The sequence below is a fragment of the Caenorhabditis remanei genome, chromosome IV, assembly GCF_010183535.1.
Source record: "Caenorhabditis remanei strain PX506 chromosome IV, whole genome shotgun sequence".
In the NCBI taxonomy this organism is placed as follows: Eukaryota; Metazoa; Nematoda; class Chromadorea; order Rhabditida; family Rhabditidae; genus Caenorhabditis; species Caenorhabditis remanei.
Window position 1 is genome coordinate 20,484,967 of NC_071331.1, and position 11,795 is coordinate 20,496,761.

At 36.1% G+C, this 11,795-nt stretch overlaps 3 protein-coding genes across 3 annotated transcripts; 1 reads left to right on the forward strand and 2 right to left on the reverse strand.

Annotated features, from left to right (window-relative positions):
- Positions 1-156: 156 nt before the first annotated feature.
- On the reverse strand, positions 157-1,876 carry GCK72_015391 (uncharacterized protein; the record flags this gene model as incomplete). The annotated part of the gene is made up of 3 exons (XM_003091609.1): positions 157-234; positions 1,604-1,741; positions 1,787-1,876. 3 exons carry the CDS (start codon positions 1,874-1,876, stop codon positions 157-159), a joined length of 306 nt encoding a protein of 101 aa, XP_003091657.1.
- A 1,309-nt stretch (positions 1,877-3,185) lies between these two features.
- Positions 3,186-4,385, reverse strand: GCK72_015392 (uncharacterized protein; the record flags this gene model as incomplete). Its single annotated transcript, XM_003091615.2, has 3 exons — positions 3,186-3,279; positions 3,343-3,513; positions 4,252-4,385. 3 exons carry the CDS (start codon positions 4,383-4,385, stop codon positions 3,186-3,188), a joined length of 399 nt encoding a protein of 132 aa, XP_003091663.2.
- A 1,672-nt stretch (positions 4,386-6,057) lies between these two features.
- On the forward strand, positions 6,058-11,794 carry GCK72_015393 (uncharacterized protein; the record flags this gene model as incomplete). The annotated part of the gene is made up of 11 exons (XM_053730836.1): positions 6,058-6,174; positions 7,119-7,468; positions 8,158-8,320; positions 8,372-8,503; positions 9,478-9,636; positions 9,683-9,904; positions 10,237-10,380; positions 10,428-10,510; positions 10,558-10,717; positions 10,777-10,824; positions 11,690-11,794. 11 exons carry the CDS (start codon positions 6,058-6,060, stop codon positions 11,792-11,794), a joined length of 1,683 nt encoding a protein of 560 aa, XP_053585608.1.
- Between the last annotated feature and the right edge of the window lies 1 nt (position 11,795).

Consider the following 11,795-nt stretch of genomic DNA (forward strand, 5'->3'; position numbering starts at 1 on the left):
CAAAATTCAAATGAATTTTGACTTTTCCATTCTGTAATATACGGATTTATTTCAGGAAAACAAAAGAAAGAAGTTTTCAATGATAAGAGGAAGGGTAATAAAGAGAGAATATGATACAACATGAAACATGGAATTCGTTTATCGACTTCTTTTGATTCACTCTTCGTCCATTTTGAACGGAATTGTCGATTGCTGCTTGGTGCGAAGAATTGCAGCTGGTCCAGAGATTCCGGCCTAAAAAAATGAGAGAAATTAGAGAAAATTTGGAAGGAGAAATGCCGAAAATCTGGATATAATTGATAATTCAGCATTTTTGACGGAAAAAATCAATTGTGGCCGATTTTTGGCTGAAATTTTGAAAATTGACAGATTTCAGCAATTCAATGTCGTTTTCAGAGGTTTATGCTGAAAAAAGAATGAAAATCGCAAAAAAAAAAAACAAAATTTTCAGCAAATTTTCGAAAAAATCGCGATTTTTTTGCTTAAAAATCAACTATTCCATCTCTGATCTCAAAAATACACGTCCCCGACAGAGTTGCATGGAAGTGAAAATTTCCTATCCGGAAGTCGGAAATGAAAATTGAGCTAAAAATCCGATTTCTGAGCTCAAAACGGACAAATCGGCGCTAAAATTAGTAAAAATCGCATTTGAGGGTATCTAACAGCTCAAAATTATGGGAATTTCACAAAAAACAGCTGAAAACGAATAAAATGTCAGATTTTTTACTTTTTTTCCCGAAATTTTCAAACCAAAAATATGATTTTTTTTAAGCTCAAATCAGCGATTCTCAGAGATATTGTGAAAAACATATCATGGAAAACCAGAGCGAAAAAAGTCTAAAAATCCTTTAAAAAATTGAGAAAAATTGCAGAAATTTTCAAAAAACCCTGTTTTCCGACTGATTTTTGATGGTTTCCCCGGCGAAAATCAGAGTTCAGCGCTGATAAACGAGTCATGGTCATTGTGCTGAAATTATGGATACTTGAGCTGAAAATATCCTTCGAAAAAAAAAATAGTGTCAAAAATGTGATTTTTGAGCTCAAAACTCAAAAATCGACAATTTTCAGTAGAAAAAATCAATTTTGAACGTATCTAAAATGCTCAAAACTATGGAATTTCACACAAAATACAGCTGAAAAACACGAAAAATTCCAGATTTTTGACATTTTCACAAACTGTGCTGAAATCGTGTATGAATTTGTGAAGAAAATTATTTCCAGAAGCTAAGTAGCGCCAAAAATCTGATTTTTGAGCTCAAAACGGCAAAAATAACCAAAAAATCGCTTTTGGGCGTATCTAACAGCTCAAAATTATGGAAATTTCACAAAAAAAACTGGAAAATTACAAAATTTCGACATTTTTTTTCCGAAGTTTTTCTGTGAAAAAAATCTGTGAAGAGTCTGTGCTTTCCAGAAGCTATCTGAGCTGAAAATAGTGCTAAAAATCTGATTTTTGAGCTCAAAACGGCGAAAATAACCAAAAAAAATCGCTTTTGAGCGCATCTAACAGCTCAAAATTATGGAAATTTCACAAAAAAAAACGCGAGAAATTCCAGATTTTCGACATATTTTATGGAAAATTCAAATTTCCATTTGTCCTTACTCTCTTTCCGAATATTTTAGTGGTACACGGTGAGAGTTGATTATCAGACGGCGATCCGATGTGCAATTCAGCCTGAATATGACGACGATTACGGACGGCCGCCGGTGTCTCGTGTGGAAGTGGAACGACAACCGGAGTCTGAAAAATCGATAATTTCTGATTTCAACGGGATTTCACTCTCACTTTTCCCTTCTTATTCTCCTGTTTTTCGTCTTTTCCCGGCGTTTGTTGCTCGGTTGGCTCTTGTTTTGGTGTGCTCGGCTCGGCGCTCATTTTTCCTGCGAATTTCGATAATTTATATGAAAAATAGCAAGAAAATCACATAAGAAACTTCTAAAACGCAGAAAACCAATCGAAAATGTGCGAAAACATTTTTTTTTCATTACTTTAATCTTTCTTTTTAGAAAAATCGATTAAAAGTGACAAAAACTGGACAAAACTAGGGAAATTTCAGATTTTTAACACAGAAAATCAACCATAATCACATAAGAAACTTTTAAAACGCAGAAACCCATTAGAAAATGTGCGAAAAAATTGTTTTTTCAAGATTTTATTTTTTTTTTAGAAAAATCGATAAAAACTAGCAAAAACTAGGAAAATTTGATGATTTTAACACAAAAATCGTATTAAATCACATAAAACAACTGAAAAATCACGAAAAACGGCCAAAAAAGACCAAAAACACGATAATTCAGTGGAGAAAAGATGAGAAATGTGCGATAAAATTTGAATTTGAATGTTTCGCGGGGTGTGCGGCGGAGCGCGTTTGCTGCAACACTCAAGATTTTATAATTTTTAGACGGGAAGCATGTAAATATTGATAAAAAAAGGGGGTTTCGGGGAAAAAAAGGAGGAAATGTAGAGAAAATAAAATTTCATATCAAAAACTGTTAGAAAAAACTACGAAACCAACGAAAATGAGTGAAAAATTTAATTTTCCAAGTGAAAATGAAAAATTCATTGTAATTTGTTATTTTTGGAGGTCCAATGGAATACTTATGGCAAAAAATTAAGAATAACATTAAATTTTGTTTTTTAATCAGCCGAGGCGATATGACTTCACTGTGATTCCTTTTTCGTCGTCAAATCTGTAAAGTCCTGAAAAATCTGAAAAACTACAGTAACCCGACCAGTTTCACTGCAAAACTCTTCAAACTGATATTTTCAGAATCAGCACATCAAGACGGTTCGAATGAGTATAATCATGGCTATATTTAGAAAAATTAAATTTGTTCATCCATATGCGCCTTTAAACTGAATTTTCGTGGTGGGACCCAACACTGACATGATTATACTCATTTGAACCGTCTCAACGCGCTGATTCTAAATATATAAGTTTCATAATGATTGGTTGAATCCCAAATGAGTTATGGCAGTTTTTGTGATTTTCAGATTTTCAGATTTTCGAAAAGTTTCGAAAATCTGTAACTTTCTCAGTTTTAACATATTTCCATCAAATTTTGATTCAAAATGTGTAAAATTTGTTGTAGTTTCGGAGAAAAATAGAATAATACAAAAGTCTCATTAATCTACAGAAAATATTTATTATTTTCTAAAATATCAACACTTTTGCATTTTTTGGTCACTCCTCCCATTGACAATATCGTTTCCTGTACTCCGTCACAAAATTCGTCACATCACACGGTCCATTGAATTTATTCACCTCTTCGGGTACTCTGGAATTTTCAATTTTCAGATCAGAAATTTTTAAATTTTCAAAATTGAAAAATAAAACTCACAGTAGTTCGATTTCAGAATAAGTGGCAAGAGACGGAACAATATTCGTCGTCTCAAAGGGAGAATATGTCAATTGCGGATCATTTTTCAGTGGTTTCCAATCCACTTTCGACATCTCTAGTTCAGTGTCACATTTGCAACGGGACACTTTGTAGAGGCACGACAAGCAGATTCTGAAATGAGTTGGGAATACTTTTTCTAAAAAATATGGTTGATTCCCGTCATTTTAAGCCATGAACCAAGTGTCTAGGTTCAAAACCTACTGAGTTACAGATTTTCGAAACTTTTCGAAAATCCAAAATTCCTAAAAGCTACCGTAACCCAGCCATTCTTGCAGTGGGGTTTTTGAAACTTGTATTTCTGAAATCAGCGTGTTTTTGCGGTTCAGAAAAGTATAATCATGCTATATTTTCGTTCATTTTGAAAGTTTTTGTTTTTTGGGTCTCACAACGAAAACACTAAAGTTATCGTATCTCAGTCATGTGAAGTGCTACCGTTTGGAAATTGTTATTTTCGGAATCAGCGTATCAAGACGGTTCGAATGAGTATAATCATGACATATTTCAGACCACTTTGATTTTTTGACCTACTCTATGCGCCTTTAAAGTGAATTTTCGTGACAAGACCCAATATGGGCATGATTATACTCATTTGAACCGTCTAGTCATGCTGATCTTGAAAATATAAGTTTCAAACGTTTTGACGCAAAACTGACTGAGAGACGACAGAAACTTTAGATTTGGATTTTCGAAAAGTTTCGAAAATCTGTAACTTTTAGAGTTTTTCACCTGCGGAGCTGGATTTTTGCTCAAATTGTCTGGAATTTTATGAATTTTCCGAAAAAAAATAGTTTGATCTACCCTTGCGTGTGCATTTTGCCGTAAGATGCAATGCATTGTTTCAAAACTCACTTAAATCGTTCCCAATACTCCAATCTCCGTTTCTTTTTACACTTCTTTGCATTCTTCAATTTCTTCTTTTTCACTCTGCTCGACGATTCAGAAGAGGCGTCGTTGGCATCTGGAGTCTCAGGAGAAGATTTCATTGGTTTCTTCTCATGAGTACTGAATGGTTTTTATTCCGGGGGCGAAACAGTTTTGATGTTTTCAGACACGTGGAATCGACGATTTGGAGTTTTCCATTTGAGAAAAGTTCAGTACACGTAAAAATTTTTGTTAAAGATTTTTTTTCTTGGAACGCGAAAAAAGTGATTTTTTTTCTTTTATCTGAAAATGTTTTAGATTAGAATCAATTTGTCCTTAAAAGTCACTGACAGTGTAGAAAATCAGTCGAGTTATTACAGATTTCCGAAATTATTCGAAAATCTGTAAATTCCCAAAATGCGATGTATCTCGGCCAGTTTCAGGAATCGTCTTATGAAACTTATATTTTCGGAATCAGCACGTTTAGACGGTTTAAAAGAGTATAATCATGACATACTTTCATCCATTTTGAAGAATTTTCGGATTTTGGGTCTCGCCACGAAAACACTAAAACTACTGTAACTTGTTCCAGTCTGAGAGCGATGGTATGAAACTTATATATTTGAAATCAGCGCAATGAGACGGTTCAAATGAGTATAATCAAGACATGTTTTGGCGCGAATTGCATTTTTCGGATTTTGGGTCTCACCACGAAAACACTAAAACTACTGTAACGTGGTTCATTCTGAGAGTTACGATATGACAATTTTATGGCTAAACTCAGAAAAACAAGGGCTTTCAGAACAGTGATCTTTTTATTTTTATCTAATAATTCTGAAGATCAGAATAAATTTTAGACAACAACTAATAGTGAATGCTGAGAGACAAGGGAGTTACAGATTTTCGAAATTTTTCGAAAATCTTATCTAGACAAAAATACAAAATGTGATGTATCTCGGTCAATTTTATTGCTTTATGAAGTTTATATTTTCAGAATCAGCGCGTTTAGACGGTTTGAATGAAAATGTTTTGGTCAAAATTGAAAATTTTGATTTTTGGGTCTCACCACGAAAACCTTCAAACTACTGTATTTTGGTTAGTTTTGAGCGTTGGTTTATAAACATTTTATAAAGATTTTATCTACAGCAGAGTTGCGCGGTATTCCGACTTCCGATTTCCGACTCTGATCTAAAGTGAAAATTCCCCAAAACTACCGTACTTCTCTCCGTAAACCTTGCAAAAACCGTACTTTTTCCATGAAAAGTCATCAAAAGCCGGTTCTAATTCTGACACTGATTTCCAGTTTCCACTACTGCATCATCATACAACGCGAAAATGATAACTTCAACTGATAACAGACTCAACTTTGATCAAGGAACCCACAGCGAGAGAGTACACAATTCCAGGAGACGCAGACACTGTGAACGTGTATAAATTAAAAATTGTCTTCCAAAAGTGGGCGTGGCTTACGTCACAACTCCTCTCGTCGTCTCGCGCTCTCTCGTGGCGCAGTGCTCTCTCGTCAGGCTTAAAGTTCATCGACGAAAATTGATAATTTCGTGAGTTTTCGGACAAGTTTACGAGTATAAAATCGACTACACATTTTTCAAATTTCTCATTGTTTTTGGCCTGGAAAAAGACCTTACCGGGCCTTTTTGCAGGCCTAAAACTGTTTTTTTGACAAATATTTTCAAGTCACACGCCGTTTCTCTCCTTATCAGCTTCTCTCTCCCTTGTAGACAATAACATTAATAATTATTTTTTGATGTCAGTGTTTCAAGCATCACTCACAAAATGACTGACGAGAAGTGTGGCGCCATCGAAGAGTGTCCTTCACTCGACGACACCCCGAAACGACGAGAAGCTCAAAAGACGTATGAGATTCAAGTGGAGATTGATGATGCACCGGATGTGAGTTTTGATTTACACTTGATCTCAAAAATTTGAGGAAAATAGACATAAAATAGGCTGAAATAGAGCGATTTTCCAGCTAATGCTAAGGCTACAGTAACCCTGGCTCGATCGTGTCGAGACCCGGATATTATTATTTTGACAAACAGCTTAAAAGGCTGGCATTGTTTTCAGTAATAAACTAGACAAATACGTCAAAAGAAGAGAGAGCTACAGATTTTCGAAAAAATTCGAAAATCTGAATAGGGCGTAGCTCTCTCCATTTTGAGCTAGCATTTATGAATTCCAGATTTTCAAAATCAGCGTGTCTAGACGGTTCAAATGAGTATAATCATGACATATTTTGAAGATTTTTGATTTTTTGAGATTTTTGGGTCTCACCACGAAAACACAAAATCTACCGTAACTCTGTCAGTTCCAGGTTTCATTAAAAATTTTTTAAAAAATCGTGTTTGCCATATCAAGGCGGTTCAAATGAGTATACTCATGATATATTTTGGACGATTTTGAAAATTTTCGATATTTGAGTCTCACCACGGAAGCATAAGAACTACCGTTAATTGTGATTTTTTTAGCGACATGTTATAATATTTCTGCTCAGCTCACTCCCACGGTTCGAATGAATATAATCATGACCTATTTCCGTAGATTTTGATTTATTTGAATTTTTGACCACCTTATGCGCCTTTAAACTGCCCATTTTCGTGGTGGGACAGAACCATGTCATGATTATACTCATTCGAACCGTCTTGACTTGCTGATTCTAAATATAAAAATTTCTTGTCGCATAGACAGAACCTGGCCGAGAAACAACAAAATGAATGATTTTAAGATTTTCGAAAAGTTTCGAAAATCCATAACTCACTTGGTTTTCAATCAATTCTGATGATTTTTAGGTTAAGAAAACCGACTCAAGCTGAATTTTAATCTAAAATTAATTTCAGACCACATTCAGCTGGCGTAAGCTGTGGGCATTCACCGGACCCGGTTTCCTCATGTCGATTGCCTACTTGGACCCGGGAAACATTGAAAGTGACCTACAGGCTGGTGCAATTTCCTATTTCAAACTAATTTGGGTCCTTCTCATCGCCCATATCATGGGTCTTCTCCTTCAAAGACTGGCCGCCCGTCTTGGAGTTGTCTCTGGAAAACATATGGCTGAAATCGCTTACTCCTACTATCCGAAAGTTCCCCGACTGATTCTTTGGCTACTTGTGGAAAGTGCAATTGTTGGAAGTGATATGCAGGAGGTCATCGGAACTGCCATCTCATTCTATTTGCTATCAAATGGAGCGTAAGTGTGCCCGTAGATCAAAAGAGTGTATTTTTGCCGAATAGATCGGAAAATTCTGCAAATTTCAAGCCTAAAACCAAGTCATATAGCCGAAGATTGAAGGAGATACCGAATTTCGAAAATCCGTAAATTCCCAAAATGCGATGTATCTCGGTCAATTTCCGGAATGATTTCATGAAACTTATATTTTCAAAACCAGCGCGTTTAGACGGTTTCAAAAAGTATAATCATGACATACTTTCGTCTATTTTGAAAATTTTGCGATTTTGGGTCTCACCACGAAAACCTTCAAACTACTGTATCTTGGTTAATCGTGAGAGTTGGTTCATGAAAGTTATATTTTTGGAATTGGCGCGTTTAGACGGTTTCAAAAAGTATAATCATGCAACCATTCCTTTTAATTCGGAAATTTTTGGTTTTTTGGGTCTCGACACGAAAACATTAAAACCTTCGTGTCTTGATTAGCTTTGAGGAGTTGAGCTAAGATATTTATATTACTGTAATCAAAAAAACAAGGGCTTTCCATTAAGTATAATCATGACTAGGTTCTGAAAAGTTCAAAAATTTTTGATTTTTTGGGTCTCGCCACGAAAACTAGCAGGCAGCGATTTCTTGGACAATTTCTATTGAACTTAGATGTCTAAAATCATCAAATGAAACCCATAAAATCATCATTTTATTTTTTCCAGAATCCCGCTTTGGGCAGGAGTGCTTATCACAATTTGCGATACTTTCACCTTCCTTTTCCTCGAGAAATACGGAGTTCGAAAGTTCGAAGCATTCTTTTGTTTTTTGATCACTTGTATGGCAGTGACATTCGGATACGAATTCGGTGTCAGTAAACCGAATGCGGTGAGTGAGAAAGGGACATCCGGACTGACAGACTGACATTTGGAATTTCAGGGAAAAATGTTCACCGGAATGTTCGTTCCGTGGTGTACCGGGTGTGACAACAATATGGTTATGCAGGGAGTTGCGATTATTGGAGCAGTCATCATGCCTCATAACTTCTATTTGCACTCTGCACTTGTTAAAGTGAGTTATCTGGAAAAAGGGCGGAGCTAGAAAAAATCTACTAGAAATTCTATACATTTTGTTAGTTGGAAGTTTTTTGGTAGGTCAAAAGAGTAGCGAGATATACGAGTTTGAAATTTTAAGAGAGAGAGAGAGGGAGGGAAGAGACGCAGACAAGCAGACACTCTCGTTTCTCTGCGTCTCTTCCGTCGCAAGCGAAACTTCAAACGGTCATATCTCGCTACGCCTTAACGCTAGAAAGAAGTTGTCAACTAGTAAAATGTAGCAAATTTTATTCTCTACATTTTCATAGTTGACAACTTTTTGAAATCTCTTAATCCGATAAAGATACAAGCAAAACAAAATATAGATTTAAAAAAGTTTATTGAACGAATCGTCAATATTCTTCTTTATTTCTTCCTGATAATAATCTCGTCGTTTATTTCGAAATCGCCGTTTGTTCACCAGGATAGGTAGATTTAATGGACATTTTATGATTAGGAAACTGCGCTCCATTGAGAAAACTGAGAAAACTGAAAAAACTCACTTTAACATTGTTCTCATAGCCAGACGGAAAATTGTTGAAGATTCCATTCGAAGAGGCAAGAGATATATTAGGAACTGATTGAATTATCGACTTCTTTTTCCAAGTTTCTAAATCGGAAAGGTCAATGTCAGACGTGAAAAATAAAACTTTGCAAATAAAAAAAAAAGATAACTGGAGGTATGGGGAATCGAACCCCAGACTTCTCGCATGCAAAGCGAGCGCTCTACCCCTGAGCTATACCCCCACACCAAATAAAGCAAGCGGGAGGCCGTGATAAAAGAGGCTTGTTTCGCTGGTGGAAAGGGAATGGTGTAACTCGATGGGGTGAAGAGTTAGAGGAATGAAATCAATTAAGAAAATATAGGAAATTTAATTTTAAACTTTTTTGTAGTTGACAACTTTTTGATAGCTTTTCAAGTTTTTGAAATATTCACCTTTGAACTTTCAGAGTAGAAAAGTGGATCGTCGACGTGCGGAAAAAGTGACGGAGGCCAATAAGTACTTCTTCATCGAGAGTGCATTTGCTCTTTTTGTTTCATTCATTATAAATACACTGGTTATTTCTGTTTTCGCTCAGGGAATGTTTGGAAAGACCAATAATGATATTGTAAGTCTCATTGAATCTAGAACATTCTAATTTTCTAATATTTCAGAGAGATGTGTGCTACAACAACACTCACAACGGAATGCCTGATTTCTATAGAGTAGAATTCCCAGCTAACAACGACGCGGCTCAATCAGATATCTATCATGCTGGAATTTTCTTGGGATGCACTTTTGGAATTTTCGCACTTTATGTGTGGGCTGTGGGAATTTTGGCAGCGGGACAGTCGTCTACGATGACTGGAACATATGCTGGACAGTTTGCCATGGAGGTAAGAGAAAGCAAAAAAGTTTTGGTAGGTGGTGGGGGTCGAACTTGGGTGCCTCGGTTTCCAAAACTGAGTCGTTAACGGCTGCGCCACCACGCCATTAAAGAGAACAGCGGAGTAGAAGCGCTTATAAATGTGGTGTGCAGCCAAACAATTTACTCCGCCTTTATCACCACCTTGGCAACATTTTATTTTGTCCGCGTGTGGCGCAGCCGGTTGCGAGGCGACCTTTTGATCCGAGGCATCCAAGTTCGATTCCCACCACCTCCTAATCATTTTTTTCTCTTCTTTGCTTGTATTTCCCTGGTTCCCAAACCTATTTTATGTTGTTTCAGGGCTTCATCCAAATCCAACTTCCCCAATGGAAGCGTATCCTTATCACCCGCTCCCTTGCTATTCTCCCAACACTCGCCGTCGTCATTTTCTCCGGTGGAATCGACAATATTTCGAGTCTAAACGACTTTTTGAATTGTCTGCAGGTAAGTCCGGATATCCAGATGTCCCCATTGTCATAGAGTAATTTCAGTTGATCCAACTCCCATTCGCATTGATTCCAGTCCTAACTTTCGTCTCTGATAAACACATAATGCACGAATACAAATTAGCAAGGTACTGTAGGGATTACTGTAGTTCCAGATGGGTTACTGTATTTTCAGTGTCTCCAAAGCGGTTTCCATCGTTATCTCCCTGATTATCCTCTTCATCAACTTCTATTTCTTATACTCTTGGATTGGAAGTCAATTCGGATATAATGCGATTTCCATTCCGATTACTGTAGTCTTTGCAATTTTTTATATCATTTTTATCGCTTATTTGGTGAGTTGAAACATCAAAAAAAAATAATTAAATTTTTTTGTTGAAAAATCAAATTTCAGACATATTACTGTCTGGTTGCCATGGAATTCATCCCACCAATCAAAACGGTGAGTTAGTTTTTTTTTCGGGTTCAAAATATTTTTCCCTGACAGCCCAGGTTTTTCGACATCTTTTAAGCCAAAAATCTGTGGAAAATGCCAACATTTAGGGGAGATGTGGTTTTTCGAAAATTTTCGAAATCAACAAATTACCGTATCTCAGTAAATTTCGTGGTGAGACCCATGAAATTTCTACTTTTAAAATCAACAGAAAAAAAGCTTTCAAACAAGTATAATCACTTCATACTTTGAAGAAAATAGGAAAATTCAATTTTTCGGTCTTGCCACGAAAACACGAAAACTACCGTATCTGCCTTCAATTTGCTTCAATTTCGAAAATTTTTGTACACCTCGATTCAGAAAAACAAGATCTTCCAAATGAGTATAATCATGCCCTACTTTTGAAAAAACCGTGAAATTTTGAAATTTTGGGTCTCGCCACGAAAACACTAAAACTACCGTAACTCACTTCATTTTTTATCAATTTTATTTATTTTTAGAAGATTAGAATCGGGAAAACAAAAGCTTTCAAACGAGTATAATCATGTCATACTTTGGAAAAGTCTAAAACTTTGAAAATTTTGGGCTTCGGCACGAAAACACAAAAACTACCGTATCTTCCTTCATTTTGCTCCAATTTCAAAAAAATTTTGTACAACTAGAATCAAAAAAAACAAGAGCTTTCAAATGAGTATAACCATGCCCTACTTTTGAGAGAACCGCGAAATTTTGAAATTTTGAGTCTCACCACGAAAACACTAAAACCATCGCATCTCCCTTCAAATTGCTCCAATTTTTATAATTTTTTAAGGCTTAGAATCAGAAAAACAAGGAGTATCCTTTTGAGTTTCGAAAAAACTTTTCATTTTTCCAGAAATGGCTCGCGGAGCCCATCTACTACGACTTCGACGCCCCGTGGTTGGAGACAACAAAGAATTCGATCAGTTCATCGGAAGAGTCACAAGATTATCGATATTAGG